At 38.3% G+C, this 17,029-nt stretch overlaps 1 protein-coding gene and 1 long non-coding RNA gene across 2 annotated transcripts; both read left to right on the forward strand.

Annotated features, from left to right (window-relative positions):
* Positions 1-495: 495 nt before the first annotated feature.
* On the forward strand, positions 496-2,848 carry LOC148728907 (L-rhamnose-binding lectin ELEL-1-like). The gene is made up of 4 exons (XM_088725485.1): positions 496-609; positions 936-1,025; positions 1,546-1,835; positions 2,671-2,848. Exons 2-3 carry the CDS (start codon positions 938-940, stop codon positions 1,830-1,832), a joined length of 375 nt encoding a protein of 124 aa, XP_088581611.1. The 5' UTR covers positions 496-609; positions 936-937; the 3' UTR covers positions 1,833-1,835; positions 2,671-2,848.
* A 10,888-nt stretch (positions 2,849-13,736) lies between these two features.
* Positions 13,737-15,413, forward strand: LOC148728908 (uncharacterized). Its single transcript, XR_015988843.1, has 2 exons — positions 13,737-14,964; positions 15,189-15,413. It is a non-coding gene; the product is annotated as an uncharacterized LOC148728908 (long non-coding RNA).
* The last annotated feature ends 1,616 nt before the right edge of the window (positions 15,414-17,029 follow it).

Below are 17,029 nucleotides of genomic sequence, written 5' to 3' on the forward strand. Positions count from 1 at the left end.
GTATTGATAACAAGCCACGCTTCTCACCCAAATATATTTTAAAAATTTCCTTAGCTCACAACTGCTGCAAATCTTCATTCACAATATTTCTCGCTTTAAAAAAGTCATATTGCAAATGAGAAAAATTCTGCCTTATTTAGACAGAGGTTTATCTTAAAATGTTTAATCGCATCTAATTTCAAATATTTAAAACCCATTATTGACATATCTTGTCGCTGTAAATACTACGTGTCTTTTTGCACGCTAAGATAAATTTGTTTCGAAATAAACTTTGGAGAAGAAGGCAGCTTTCAAAACAAGAAAAAATCTCGAAAGTGATGCAGCTGTCTTAACATCAAACTTGACATAAATATCAGGAATCTTTTTTAAGACTTTGAGAGCTCTACAAATAAAAACCCATTAACAAGGCTGGAATTACTTTAACAAGTCTCAAAATCTGTTAGCAAGCACATGACAGCTCAAGTGAAAGCCACGTGGCCTTGAAAAGAATCTGGTCTATAAGTAGATAAAAAAGAAGCAAAAGTGGCCTTTTTTACATCGAATCACTTCCCTTTTGTTGGACTGTTAATTAACCAAGTGTTCAGCGGCGTTCAGACTGAGATCCATCAGGTAAGTTTCACCGGTTACAATCTAAAAAAAAAGAAGGTAAATGGGTATTCTTTAATTTTTCTTTTTTTTACGGTTATCCTCTACATAGCAGGAGAGAAAGGTCACATAAAAACAAAGTTGAAAGTAGGTCAAAAAAAAATTTTTAACACAGTATCATCCGACGTTAACCATTCTCAGAAACATATTGATCGGGAAACGGCATCTCATTCAAAGCGAACCGCGCTGTTATTGTTGTATGCAAGAAATAAAAGTGTCCTCCTGCGTTAGGAAGCTCAGTCGAAGCTACTGCATATAATTTCATACAGATTTCTTTTTTCTTTTTCTAGACATGGCTGCTGCAAAGTTGATTTTGATGGTGGTGCTCCTTGTATTTTTGACTTTCGTGGAACAAACCAAATCTGAAAAGAAGTGCTCAGGTGAGTTTTCAACCTTCAGACCCTCTTACTGACATCCCCACCGTGGCAAAAGAATACTTAGAAGTGGGGGGAGGGGGATAGAGGAATTTCGCCACTTTCATCCCAATATTTTGGAGAATTTTGGTTATCTATTATAGATAGATAGATAGATAGCTTTTTCTGTTCAAGATAAAACTATGGGATAAACATTTTTCGTTTTTCTAGTCTCTTAGTAGACCTTGCGACCTCCAAATGCCATGTTACCGTTGATACTTAAACTCTTAACGTAAGGCAAACTTATTTAGCAAAATCATCATGCATCTATGACCAAGGAAAGTGCTGCGTCGTACTTCACTTTTCTCTTGATCTCGAAATCGTTTCAAGTTTCAGTAAAAAGCCTTCAAGGGCTGTGACCGTTTTTTCCTCTCTTTTTAGTCAGCTGGATGGGAGTTAGTAAGTGATCAGTTCCGTTCGGAATTCCTCAAAGAGGTCGGTTTATTTATTATGGCGGTAATTTTTGTTTTTTCTTGCTTTTACTCAGTTAACCCATCCTCCGTTATTCTTTGTGAGAATGCCAAAGCAATCATTGGGTGCCCAAACAGGAAAAAATTGCATATAGTTTACGCGTCTTATGGCAGACATACCCGTAGCATCTGCCCTCACCATAGCATTCACACCACCTCTTGTCATGCATCGCACTCCCTTCTGAAAGTGAGTTTAGGATGCAATGGCAGAATCGCCTGTCATATACATGCAAGTCACTTGTTGTTCGGTGACCCGTGCTATGGAACATACAAGTATCTTTATGTCAGTTACGTCTGCTACTAAAAGGTAAGGGTTGACACTTGAATGATATGTAGTGATTTGGTTCCCATTTAGTGGAAAGCTGATGGGGTATCTGGCGAAAAATGGCAAGTTCGAATGTAGGATTTCAGATCCTTGTAACGTTCTTTTCGGTCTCCCACCAGATATCGGCTTATTCTGCTCGCTATTCCACCGTTTTTCTAACTTTCTCTTTTCTCCGGACTTTTATCGCGCTAGTCTCTTTGCAGAATTTGAAACAACAGTACGGGATGTTACTTTCATGTAGATCTTTTTTGCTTGACCTACTTATACTTAAGATTGAAAATTTATGATAATATTTCTTTTTTTTACTTTTATGTTTTTATTATTATCATTATCATTATTATCACTATTTTGTATATATATATATATATATATATATATGCTTATATATTACTTTTTTATCTAGTCTTAGCTCACAGATAAAAGCTCGTTAGCTACTCTAAAACTCGATTATAAATAAAGTGTATGTATGTTGTCAAAAACAAAAACTATTGTTCGCAGTTTGTCTAAGAACCCCTCAACATTCCGTAAAGTATTTCTTTTTTCGTTCAAGTGTACATTCGGGATAGAAAAGCTTCCCTGAATAGTCTTGTGTTTTGTTGTTGTTGTTGTTTGTTGTTTGTTTTTTGTTTTTTTTTTTTGTTTTGTTTTGTTTTGTTTTTGTTCCATTACCTGAGAGAAACAATAATAAAAATAATGACAAAAAAACTTCCTAGCAAGCCCATTCCCTTGCATCACAGCAAGGATATTAGTGCGAAAGAAGTTTTATTATTTCAATTTATTCGACTTTCTGGTGTTTCATTCCCTTTTTTCTCAACAGATGTCTTGCAAGCACCAGACTGAATACTGAAGACAGGGTCCAACTGATTCAAGGCATTTGGGTAGTAGTCACGTTAAAAACAAAAACTAAATTAGGTATATCAGAACTGTATTCAAAAGATAATTGTAATGGTGTGGGTATCATAAAGTTACTAAAAATCCATGTGAAATGAATAAAATGATCCTTTTGGTTAATACGTTGTTAGCCCTAACACTTAAGATGTGACAAACTTTTAAATGGATGGTTTGTGTAAGTCTAAGTTTATTCACCGTAGTTTTGAAACTCTTTACGATGGCCAATTTACATATCAACTCAGTTGATAAAACCAAATTACCTGTCACCCCAGCAGACGCAGCCCCAAGTCTCTTTAGAAACTTACCCCCTTCATTCACCGACGTCGACTTCTCTTCCTTTTTCTTTTATGGGCTGTTAGCCCTAACACTCAAGATGTGACAAACTTTGAAATGGATGGTTTGTGCAAGCCTAAATTGATTCACCATAGTTTTTAAACTTTTTACAATGGCCAATTTACATATCAACTCAGTTGATAAAACCAAATTACCTTGTTACCCCCCACCAACGCAGCCCCAAGTTTCTTCAGAAACTTACCCCCTTCATTCACCGACGTCGACTTCTCTACCTTTTCCCTTTTGTTCATCTAGCCCATGTGCTGTTATTGCGCAAATTCAGAATGTAAATTCTTACATGAGTCGAGGGAAAAGAGGATATTATGCCTTAAAAAAACGTACAGTAAGTGTTGTCATGGAGAGGAGGGAGGACCCGACACTGACTCAAATTGAAAAGGCCTACTCTGGGAACTTAAGTCGCCGTAACTTTGGGTGACTTTGGGCGATTTAAGGCGACTTAAGGCGACTTAAACAAAATTGCCAGAAAAAACACTGCGAGTTTAAGTGACTTAAGGCGATTTAAGGTGACTTAAGGGAACTTAAAGCGATCTTATTTGACTGAAGTGATAAAATCAAAGTTAGCAGCAGTCTCTCTGTAAACGTTTAAATTAATTACAGAATCCCTTGCAATAAACACAAACAAGTCTATGAACCCGCACAAGTAGAAGACGACGATGATAAATTTTTTAAACTGTACGCAGACGTCATGAAAGCTTTCCTCACTTACACGCAACACTGTAATAAGATCTTTAATAATAATAATAATAATAATAGTAATAAGATGTTTCAAGACGAACTAAAGGAAGAAGAAGAAGAAAGAGAAAGAGACACCCAAGACTCAAAACAATGACTGACACTTTTCTTGTTTTTTCTTATTTTACACTTCATTTGTAAACTATTTTGATATCCTCATTAAATCTTTTTTTAAAAATAATTTCGATCGCGTGGCTTTTTTCTGACAGCTTGTCAATCAATAAAAAACAGACATTACCGTTGAAAAATACATTTATGTATAAAATGATCTTACATTTTAAAAACATTTCATTTTTAAACACGATACAAACAAGTTCGAAGTTTCACTCCAGAGTCTTTGAGGCAGCAGGAAGCTTTCTTCTCCACTTTTAGACAAAGAAATGAACTCTCACAAAGAATTGTTTCTAGCTCATTTGGATGAAGAGATTGAATAGAATCCCCAATGGGCCGGAGCAGTCTTAGACAAATCACTAGCCATTGTTAAAGAAAAGGCCACCACGCAAGATCTTCGCGATATACGCAGACAAGTGACTAAATACATTAACGAGATTGAAACCTACGATTCCAACGTGGAAGAACAAACTACTTTCCATCAGTTGTACAGAGATATAATGACTGCCTTCCTTGCTTATGTCACGTATTTACAATTCAAATACCGCGTTGTGCGACCACAAATTTCTTATGTGCAAAAAACAGCGTGTTTGCTTAATCCCTTCGCCATCTTCGACTCTCTTGTTCCTTTTGTGCGCGACGCAATCTTCAAAATAGTTATTTTTTTTTTAAGTGAGATGCAAAAACCGCACACATGAACCTACGCGACGTCTAACCCTAACCTCCTAATCCCCTAACCCTAACCCCCCCCTAGCCCCGAGACCCTAACCCCCTAAACCTAAAACTCTAGGCCCCCCTAATCCTACCCCCCCCCCCCCAAACCCTAACCCCCTAACCCTATCCCTAGACCCCTCGCGCACCTACGTGGTATGAATATTAATGAACCACCCCAGGCTGCGCGGGTGGTGCTATACAGACGGACTCAACTACTTAGGTACTTAATTGCCGAAGCAGATCATCAATTTTTAAAGACATTTTTCTTGCCATTAAGAGACGCGTTTTCAAATTAAACAGCTGAAAACTGGTCACCAAAGTGTAAGCTTCATTGTTGTTCTTTATGTTACGTAGATGCTGATTGTTTAAAGAAAAATTGCGAGTAAGTTTCAGGAAAAATTAAATTGATTAATTCACTTGTATCCATCGGAAAGGTACGATCATCATAACGGGTAGAGAGAATTAGGAAAGGAGTAACATTGTCAAAATCAAACAAACAAACAAACGAAACAATTAACTGAACTCTTCCGGAAAAATTCGAAAGATTCTATCTCAGTATTCAGTTAGATTAACGAGCAAAACCCAAAACGGTTATTTAAGCTAATTAAAATTTAAAAACAAAAAAAAAGGCATGATCTAAAAAATCTTGCAATTTAAATTAAAGTTTTTGGTTTTTTCGCCCAGTCGCTCAAATCATCATAACAAAGCAATGAAAGAATTCAGCTTTCAAAAAAGGCTTTATAGACAATTTGTCTCTTCCTTCTTTTTCCACCCATACGCGCCCTTTTTATGGGATTATATGAGTATCCGACGGTTTCGCCAGTCAATGAAAACCCCCTTAGTTTAATACAACCATGGTTAAACCAGCGCAACAGGTAAATCTCTACAACGCTCAAAACCCTGTCAATATAGCGTCATGTGTTTTTTTTAAAAAATTAGCCGACACAGACCTTTTAAACGAAATCGAAACTCCAGACTAAACAAAAGTTTTCTTGATCTTCGGCGAACTAATTCCCCTCTTCCTCTGCAGACAGCCTTTCATTAGTCAATAGCTGGCTCCAAGCGTAGGGGAGTTATGCTGTTATATCTGCGCAGTCGTCAATCTTCATCATTAGCAATAATCAATATATTGTTGAAAGAACGCCTGTGTGGCGGCTCCGACAGTTCTCTAAATAGTAAAAGTAATAGTAATAGTAATCAAAGTTCTAAGTCTTTACGCGGGGCATGGTTACCCATATTGCCTGAGCCAGAGGCTCATGTATGAAACGTAAGACAAAACCCCACCCATCCCACCCCATGGGAGGACATCCATCACACAGTAATCTCGTGCGTGGGTAATTAACGTCTCCTACCCCTAACCCTGCAGGAGACGTGACCTCCGTTTATTCGTCCCTATCCGAGGAGAGTAGAATATCTAAACCATTTCTTGATGTTATAGAAAGGCAGCATATTCTTCTCAATTATTTTAAGACTTTGACTATTGGTCCGGCCGGGGCTCGAACCCTCGACCTCCCGCACATCAGTCGAGCGCTCTATCCATAGAGCTAACTGGGAGGCGGTTTTGCAATTTGTAAACAGCGGGTGTTGTAGAACAAAGAAGAAACACCTGAAATTTTTTTTGATCCGGTGGTGATAAAACTCTGCTTCGTTCTCCTGGCTCAACAAACAAACCTGGCCAAAGTCCTGAAGGTCGACATGATGCACAGGAGAATTTTTTTTGGAATACTTATTTTGTCTCTTCTTCTCATCAACAACAGCTTTGAAATTGGAATGTTTTGCGCTGAAAACGATCCAAGACCGGTAAAGTTTCTCTGTTTTATCATCTGTAAAGTTCCTTATTCTGCTTTATCGGAATTACCAGTTAAGTAAACCCAGTTCTATCTCATAATTAGGATCAAGTTCGAGTCTTATTTGGGAGAAAATGCCTCTCTCTGTCCTTAAAATCAGGCTTTGTGAAAGCACCAACCATTGAATCATCGTGAGATAAGCAAACAGCTTGTTACACCAGCCTTTCAGAAATTTCATCATCTGATTGAGAGGGTGGCTCTTTCTTATCCTTTATTTAAGTTCTAGAGAGTATTCGCGTTTTTTAAGTGACATATCTCATTTCGTCCATCACAGAACTGTTAGAAAAGTCTGGCCGAAAGACCGATACGGTTCGATTGCCAGGCGCGTGGACTGTGAAAAATTTCTAAGTGACCAGCCTGATGATGCAACCTTAGCAACTCAGCAGACATGGACCTGACGTTGATGTAGATCGTTTGCGAAAAGCTTTAAACAATGAATAAAACGAAAACAGCTCCTGCACTGCCAAGAGGGCTTCAGTTATTTTTTAATCGCCTACAACTACTAACAGATGCTGTATTACTCGTCTCCAACTTTTGTTTTGAAATCAAACAAATTTAGACATTCCATTATATTGAACACTCCGTAAGTTGTCCTTGTTAGCGAGTTGTAAAGTATTCAATTCTGAGTGACATTCACCCGCTTACAGACGGAAAGAAGTCCTTTTAATTTGATCATGTTGTTTCCTAGTTCGTGCGAAGTACTCCTGAAAACACAGAAGGTCAAATCTCGTTATTGATGATTTAATAACGAGATTTGAAACTGGCTGGAATAATGATCTCCCCTTCGTCTCTAACTCCCATCTCCCAGGAAATAAACGGCTGCTCCCCTACTTTACCAATAGACGGAGGGAAGTGTCAAAATTTTTCAAAATGTTCCTTGTGAGGTCCGTTGTCCAGTGTTTAAGTGTGAAAGCTTTAGAAAAATAGTTATTCAGATAAATATCTACAAGTCGAGAATCAACGCTTGAAGTCTGCTCAGTCGAGATATATTTATTGATTAGACGGAGAAACTCGCAGTCTTCCTAACTATCCACAAATGGGGTTTTCAATCATGTAATAAGCAGACATGTAAATTTATTTGAACAAAAAAAAAAACTCCCTTTTCATAAAAAGGAGAGTTCAACTCCCATAAGACTGATTCGAAAACAAACATGGCCGCCATGGCGTCACATTAGAACGATCCGTAAGTTACGGTGGATCAATAGGGAGCTTAAGATACAGACGTTTTCGGGGCGACGGCGACGTGACAACCCAGGTAGACTGGGTCAGAGGTTGCCGTTTTCGTGCCATAATTTAAGTTGTTAAGATTCTGATGACGGCCGGCCTTTGCGACTTCTGCGACTTCGTCGAATTTATTTGTTGCGCTTTATAGATTAAGGCTTTTTTTTGTCGTAGCATGGCTACGTTTGAAGAATTCCGCCATCTCCTCGTCCTTTACTACGACGCTAAAAAATATGTCAAGCTGGTTTGTCCATTCCATTGTCATGAAAAAAGGAGTCGGAGTTATAATTAATTTGGAAACAAGAATTAAAGACACTTTTCATAGAGCTACATTATGATCAGAACATCAATGTCCTATGGCTTTAAGATCTTATAATTTGAAATATGAGAGATGTACAAACAGCAACAGCTCGATCTAATATCAATTGGAGTCGTTACAAGAACTCAGTTGCACTGAATTAATACAGTTAGATGCCTTCAGAGATACTCAACTTACGTGAGCTCCTACACTACCGAAGAAACCAGCCTTTAGCTACATAAGGAAAGTCCGATGCGATAAGAACTTTATTTAGGTATATGACGTTTCAGTCCAAGACTACGCACTAAGCTAAAAAAAACCTCCATAGATCTGAGGTGTATGTTTGCGAGGTGCATCTACGAATTCATAAAGGGAATGGCAGCAAGCAATGGTAAGAATTCAAGTACTGTACGCGTACGTGCCCAAAACTTACCTCGACGATTTGGACTTCACTGTTGCTTTGGTCATTTTAACCAAAAGAGAAAATAAAAGGTCTCTAGAGTTGGCCGAGACATCGTGTGATGACTTGTGCGAAATGTGATAATGCAATCACTTTAATACAAGTGACAAAATTGGCAGTATATTGAAAAAAGACAAACAAGATCAACTTACGTTTTCACCCTGATGGCAAGCTCACTGATCTCACGTCGCCGACGTAAGGGCGACGGCGGGGCCGCATGCGCAGTCAATCTCGCCCCAATTTAAATCGGTCTCCATGTCGCCGTCGCCCCGAAAACGTCTGTATCTTAAGCTCCCTAATATGTTGATTGGGGCACCAACTACAAGGGAAGGGTGGACCTATACAATTTCACCTATCCTGTGAAGATTTCCTAATTTATTTTGTAAAGGAAATACATTACCTAACTCGTTTATGAATAGTTTTGTATCGGCTTGGGTCTATTTAAGATAGACTTGTTTCAAGAAAAATAATTCCAAAAACATCAAGGTATAAATATTGTTTTCAAGTTGTTTAAATTTGATTTAAGATTTGATCAAGTCACTGATCTTAGGGTTTTTTTTAAGAAGCATTCTTCTTGTCTCTCTAATTGAGAAGGATAAATTAAATGGAGCTTGATTCAAACGTCCGTTCATCACTCGTTATGGGGCATTTTTCCGCTGACAGTTATTGGACAGGTAAGAGCATGATTTCGATTGCAATTAGGTATAAGAACACAAAATTGCCCGAACCCGTGGGGCGATTACAATTTGTAGCCTTCAAAAATTTTCAAGAGCTTGTTTTCATCAATTGAGCGCAAAATCATGTCGTTAATTGTAAACAAGTCACATGGATAAAGTATCACAGAAAGTCAAGGCAGACAAAATTTTGACAGCAACGTAGAATCTTTGGATTAAAATAAATGAGAACAGCAACAGGATACTCAGCACGCGATGTTTGCTTCCATCTCCTTGTTGCTTTTCTTATAAAAACAGTTAGCTTAGCGCTGGAGTCAGTTTGATGAGGATAGAAAGTGCAATGAGCCTAATTAATTAGAAGAGGTTCTTTGAATGTTTTTCTTTTTTCAGTTTGTTGTGATATGTAAGACGATATTGGTGAGATCGTTTTCCCTCGCATCATATCAGGTTTTAAGTAAAGAGGCCAAAGAAACCATTAGTTCAAATCGAGACACCTGTGTGCTTGTCTTCCGTACATATCAGTTTTCATAAATTTTCTGACGCACCATACGAGTTTCACCTACGCCATGACGAACGCGTGAATGAAGAGGTGTGGTCAATCGATTCATCTCTCATTTCTCTTTAAGCTTTTTCTTCTTCCATAGCTGTAAAGAACAATACAGCAGGACCTGGAAACTTCCTGCTTGAGCTGGTTTGGAAAATGACGCTGTAAAACACCTGTGTTGTCTCTTAAATATCAAACACATTTCCTCTCACTTAAAGGTCTAACGATTCCATCCCTTTAACCACTCTTATTTGTTAATCAGTGACACTCCCCTTGACCATGCAGGGTATTTGTTTACTTATCAGGACACATTTTGAAATTCAAATGAGTCAATCGAAAAATTAAGTGACAGAAATAGTCATTTTGCATATTTTCCAACTGCAAGAAAGAGTATTTATTACTGCCGTGATCGATGATGAACTCAAATGAATGTGGAGTTCAGGTCGCTTACATTTTGGCTAAGGTGACTTCGTGGAATGGTTTGAACAAGGATAAGGTTATACCTGATTTGTATAATGGTGTTACTGATCAAACGACCATTTTCAGTTGCCAATGGTCAGTCTCTTAGTAAAAATTTATTCTTGAGAAGGCTGTTTTACAATAAGATTGAACAAAGGTAATGGAGCATTTAAACGTTGTGGGTGGGGCGGGGAGAGTGGTGGAGTCCATTATGCACTGGACCAATCGCATACCCTGTCGAGAAACTGCACGTGAATTTAATTTAATTTAATTTAATTTATTCCATTTCACTGCAATTACATGGGAAAATAAAACAAAAGAACACACAATAATAACAAATTAGGTTACATAACAAGGCAGTGGGGAAGACTAGAAGGGAACTGACGAACCATACGTGCTAGTCAACCCATTATGAAGAAAATATACGGATATATAAAAAACTTAATCAAGGTATGTAACTGGCTAGCTGCTAACTACCTAACTGAGTAATCTAACTAACTTACTAACTAACAACCTTACTAACTAAGTGCTGGTTTAGCCCAGGTGGTACATGGGTGCTCAGGGTCGAAAACCCTATCGTTATAAAAATTAGTGCATAGTCTCTTAAAAGAAGAAACACTACAGCTAGCCGTCCTCAACGCATCAGGCAGATTGTTCCATAGATACGGAATCCTATTAAAAAATGTTCCCTTAAAAAGTTCCGTCCTGAATCTATTAATTCTTAGTTTATTACTTGCATGCGATCTTAATCTCTCATCTGAACAAAATTGAAAATACGACTTAAGTGAAGAGTTAAAATGCCCGCACTTCAGTTTATAAAAAGTTGAAAGATCCTTGACTTCTCTGCGGTAAACCAGTGGTAGCAGGTTGAGACGTTTTAGGCGTTCATTATAGCTAAAATCGGGTAACATAAGCCGAGTCGCACGTCGTTGCACCCCTTCTATTCTTTTTATCATAGTAATTGATTTTGGGTTCCAGATTTCAGAGGCGTACTCAAGGTGAGAACGTACGAGAGCCACATAAAGGGATCTCAGAGTTGGTAATAAAATTTTGCTTCCGCTGATAGTGCGACGAATAAAACCCAGCATTTTGTTAGCCTTGTTTACCTGGGCTTGGATGTGATCATTGAAGCTAGCTGTATCTGACATAAGTACCCCGAGATCGCGCTGGGCTCTCACCCTGCTAAGAGCCTTCTCTCCCATTCTGTAGTTGCAAATTATGGGGCTGCGTTTCCGTGTTACTGTGCAAAGTGAGCATTTGTCAACATTGAAGGCCAGCTTCCAGTTGTTACTCCAGTCAACCAGCTTGTCAATTTCGTCTTGTAGCAAGGCACAGTCAGCATAAGATCTTATGGTGCGGAAGCACTTAGCGTCATCAGCAAACAGAGCCAATGTGCTTGAGTGAGATAACGCACTCGGCATATCATTAATAAACAACACAAATAAAGCAGGTCCAAGTAGAGAACCCTGTGGGACTCCTGAGGTGACAGGTAACCAATTTGAGCTTTTACCATCAATTACTACTCGCTGTAGCCTATTGCCAAGGTAGCTTATGAACCAGTGCAACAATGGTCCCTTAATTCCAGACTGATCCAGCTTACTGATTAGATGTGCATGAGATACTGAATCAAATGCCTTGGAGAAATCCAAGAAGGCGACATCCGTTTGTTCGCCATGGTCGATTGTTCTGACCATCCGGTGTACTGTGTCGAGGAGCTGAGTGATAGTAGAGCGTCCTTTGACGAAACCATGTTGCATGGGATAGATTTTATCGGCAATAAAGTTGGAGAAACGATCAAGAACAATGCGCTCAGTAATCTTGGAAATAAGGCTTAACAGTGAGATTGCTCTATAGCTACAGACATCTTCGTTGTCACCTTTTTTATAAACAGGAACAACGTTTGCACGCTTCCAATCCTGTGGGACACAGCCAACTCTTAAAGAAATGTTAATTAAACGTGTTAGAGAAGGTGCAATTTCAGATGAACATTCCCGTAATATTCTGCCCGGTATTTGATCAGGGCCACACGCCTTGGATGGGTCAATGTTTTTCAGCGCTTTCAACACTTCCTGGATTGTTGCTTGAATAGAATACAATTCATTATCTTGTGCAGTAAAAGTGGTTGTTGTTTCTACTGTATGCAAATCGGGCTTCAAAAACAAGGAGGCAAAAAAGTGATTAAATAGATTTGCCTTGGCGAAGGGGGTTGAGGCTTTAGCACTACCAAGGTGGACAACTTTTGGAATCCTTGCAGACTTTGTTTTCGATCTATAAAAGTTCCAAAAATTTTTTGGATTATCCTTTAGATCGACTTGAAGTTCCTTTAGGAACGCACGGTATTTACGTTTCGTAGCGGTTTTGATTTGTTTACGTATTGACCTGTAATTGTCCCAATGCACGGCCGAATTAGACTGTTTTGCTCGTTTCCATAGTCGTTTCTTTTTCCTTGATAGTTTGACAATTTATTTCTACCACAGTCTACCACAGAATTCTACCACAGTCAAGGGATCATTAATGATGAGACAGAGTAAAATCTTAGTATCTCCGTAAGGGCGATTTCAATCACTTGGTATGTATCAGAAACCCGTAATGGGCTCCTGTATGCACCTACGTAAATTTATTGGAGCAAAGAAACTCTTTGGCATAAGAAAATAGTTTAAATCTGAATTGGTTGATGGTAACCAACGAGGTCATTGTGACGTCATGGGAAAATGGCCTCTGCTTTTGGCGGATTAAAATGTTACCAAGGGCAACAGCATCAGGAGAGAGTTGAATCTATGCAATTTTTCCTATACTTCGTGGATTTTCTGATTTAGCTCATTAAGATAATACATAGACTTGCTTCAGCTTGAATAAAGTTACAACGGCTTGTGTCTTTTTAAGAACGACTTGTTGTCCTTTGCCAAAATAAAATGCCAAAAAAAATATTCTAAGTACCGTTTCTTCTCTGTCCGTTGAGAGAAAGTGATATCTCAGAAAACATCGAGCTCCTCCCGAACGTTCAATATCCGGATGCTGTCGACTACTTGGTAGTACAAACCTCATGGGCTACAAAAAACCCAACTGAAAGCCTGCAAATCGATGGAAGCATACAATTTCTTTGTGTCTGGATGGGTGAGTACTCTTTGCGTGCGATCTATTGATACCGATAAAGCTGTTGTGGTCGCCAGAGTAGCTAACAGCAGTGTATTGTTTTTTTCTGATGATCTCTAAGAGAAGCAAATAGAACAAAACAAAGGACTCATTTTTTATCAACCTCAGCTAACACTTTTGTTTTACTAGCTGATCTTGACACAACAGCTGCAAGTTTAGAAGGTATATCACTTATACTACTTACATTAGCGAGTGGTGTGGCATGTTTCAAGGATCTAAATTCTTGGATTTAGAATTAAGACTTTTTGTCTACCCTCACCAGGTGAATCACTCACAGAGAGCCTGGGACACCCCATTTAGAACATGGTTCCTGGCAGAAAAGTGTGGAACTGTAATTGCTGCGTATTGTGATTGCATGGTAAGGTTATGTGAAGGGCGTTCTCAAGTTTGCTATAAAAAAATTAACTGATCAATCATGATTGAAATGTCAAGTTTATTCAATTGTACCACTACCACTAAAAATATTACTTTGGGGTGCTCCATTCTTTGTCACAATCCAAACTAAACTTTATGGTTGTTTGTCATGTAGACACATATCTTTTAATGACTAGCATCTGTGACATAAACTAAACAAATGTTGCTTACAAATGGTGTACCTTAAAGCTGTGTTTTTGTCAACATGAGAATTAATAAAGTTCTTTAATAACAAATAATAGCCAACCCCAACTCCATCTTTAGGCCTTTATATGAAAAATAGTGCATAAAGTACCTGGAGTCAACCTGGTAGTTAGTTCACCTCAAGCAAATGGTACAATGGACTCTGATAAATTGGTGAGTGTACAGCACACTATGGCAATTTTGTCAATAGGAGCCAGAGGCTCACCTTGTTTTGCCTTCACCAACTCTATGGGTAATGTGCTTTGCAGGATGACATACTTTCTGCGAAATAGACCGATTATAAAAAATTATTGGATGAGGTTTTTGTGATATCCGGAATAATCAAGGTCGAGGTAAGTGTTATCATCCGAGGCTTCGGCTGATAACACTAACCGAGACCTTGATTATTCCGGCTATCACACAAACCGAATCCAATAGCTGTTTTATTATACATTGTTTTAAGAGAAGTACTTACATTTTGTGTTGTTACTTTATGCGTTAGAAAAGTTATCACATCTCGCGTTGAACAGTTATTACATTTTGCGTTCATGTTATTACATTTTGCGTTCATGTTATTACATTTTGCGTTCATGTTATTACATTTTGCGTTTGTATTACATTTTGCGGCGATTGATATCACATTTTGCGTCAGTATCACATTTTACGGCGAATATTACATTTTGCGACGTAAAACACTAGTGTTTCAATTAAAACTAATGGTTTTTTCTCAACACTTCGATTTCTCGTATTTACCTTTAAAAAGCTAGTATCATGCGACAAAAAATGATCCCATCAATGTCATCGTGGGCGGCTCATGACAAATGCGAGACAAACATTCAATGAGCCGCATATGTATAAATGAGGCTCACACGTCTTTGTCTCCTAACCAAACTGACCCCAGCGCAACGTTATTTATTTCTACGAGAAAGGTAACAAGCTAAGGAGATGGAAGCAAAAATGGCACTCAACATCCTTTTCCTGCTCTCAATTCTTCTCATCCAGGGATCCTACGTTGAAGGACTCGCACAAGCGTGCACTAATAATGACGAAAGGCCCGTAAGTAACATTATTTGTTTTGGTAACAGCTAATGTAATTCTTCCCAAATGAGACCAGCGTGAGTAGAAAGCGAGAACTAGAAAAAGAAAGAAACAAAAAAAAAATTATCTCCGACCATTATCTGTATACCAAATTCGCCTTTTCGTGAGTATGGAGATGCATTTCCAATTCGTAGGACCACACGTTATCAGTTACGTCAGCAATTTTCTTTCTTCCTTTGTAGGTGTGCAATGCGGGCAAAGTTAAAATCATGAAAAAGGATGTGCGGCGAATCTGTTCCGCCTCTCGAAGCCTGAGTTGTGATCAAATGCTACAGCACGACTACCCCGACTTCGAGAGCCAGAAATAAGGGATTTACTAAGCTGAGAAGGTGTTTTAAACTTTAAAAACGTAAAACGTTGTTTAGATCTTTCAAAATCTACCAGTAAAGCAAATCCACAAAAGAAAAGCATTGTCTGCTATTTTTGTTTTTAATTTTTGTCCTTGTTCTACTTTCACTTATTATTTTGTACAACTCAATGCTATGGATAAATGCCTGATAACGAATGAGAACTGGTGTTTGCATCGTACCCCACTCACTTTCTAGTTTAGAGGGACAAGGAAAAAGTCCTTAGGCAAAAGAAAAAGATCAGAAACTTTAAGTCTGAAATCAAATTTTGAATAAAAAAAAAAAAAAGAGGAGAAATGCACTTAAAAAGATTTTTTGCATTTTTTTTGTTTTGGCCGAGGACGACAAGTCGATCTTAAACAGAAACAAGCCGTTGTAAATTTATTCAAGCTGAGGCAAGTCTATGTATTATATTTAAGCGCTAAATCAGAAAATCCACGTAGTAAAGGAAAAATTGCACAGATTCAACCCTCTCCTTGCTGTTGCCCCGGGTAACATTTTAATCCGCCAAAAGCAAGATCATTTTTTCATGACGTCACAGTGGCCTCGTTGGTTACCGTCAACCAATTCAGATTTAAACTATTTTCTTATGCCGAAGAGTTTCTTTGCTCCGATAAATTTACGTAGGTGCATACAGGAGCCCATTACGGGTTCCTAGCACATACTAAGTGATTGAAATCGCCCTTATGGAAATACTAAAATTTTAATAATCTGTACATGCTGTCCTTCAGTAACATTGTTGAAATATATACAAATTAATCGTAAAATTTAAAAAACTAAAATTTTACTCTGCCTCATCATTGACGATCCCTTGACTGGGCCAGACTTTGCGCACTGCCTCTCTCAATAGGAAAATTCACTCCAGGACAAGGAAATGCCATATTGTTTATTATCTTCCCCATGGTAATTGAGTATGAAAATACAGATTTATCTTTTTCGACGTTTTGGTGTGAAATTTACGTAGGTGCATACAGGAGCCCATTACGGGTTCCTAGCACATACTAAGTGATTGAAATCGCCCTTATGGAAATACTAAAATTTTAATAATCTGTACATGCTGTCCTTCAGTAGCATTGTTGAAATATATACAAATTAATCGTAAAATTTAAAAAACTAAAATTTTACTCTGCCTCATCATTGACGATCCCTTGACTGGGCCAGACTTTGCGCACTGCCTCTCTCAATAGGAAAATTCACTCCAGGACAAGGAAATGCCATATTGTTTATTATCTTCCCCATGGTAATTGAGTATGAAAATACAGATTTATCTTTTTCGACGTTTTGGTGTGTAGTATCGAAGAGTAATTTTACGAGCTCTGCCGCATTTTAAAGAGCCCGCCGGGCGACTCCAAATACAAATAACGATTAACTGTTTGATTCTACTTCCTGTAAATAAATATCCGCGTAATTCGCCCGCCCTGACGTAACAATTTGTCGTGTTGGACAAACTATAGTAACGTATATGTGCACGATCCTTCGCAGTAAAGCACTATTTAAGCAATAGTGAAAATCAGACCTGAAAAAAATTCAGGCCTGTACGGGATTCGAACCACTGACCTCTGCGATACTAGTGCAGCGCTCTACCAATTGAGCTAACAAGCCAACTGGGAGCAGGCCATCAAATTAATTCGACATAAACCCGTAGATGATAAATCAAACAACAAATATATATGAAA

Source organism: Stylophora pistillata, chromosome 6 (assembly GCF_964205215.1).
Source record: "Stylophora pistillata chromosome 6, jaStyPist1.2, whole genome shotgun sequence".
Lineage (NCBI taxonomy): Eukaryota > Metazoa > Cnidaria > Anthozoa > Scleractinia > Pocilloporidae > Stylophora > Stylophora pistillata.

What these genes read in the sequence shown, in the direction of transcription:
- LOC148728907 (XM_088725485.1), top strand. Translation starts at nt 938, where the DNA reads ATGGCTGCTGCAAAGTTGATTTTGATGGTGGTGCTCCTTGTATTTTTG. An exon ending in ATCTGAAAAGAAGTGCTCAG is followed by an intron (nt 1,026 to 1,545) that starts GTGAGTTTTCAA and finishes GCTTTTACTCAG; the next exon opens with TTAACCCATCCTCCGTTATT.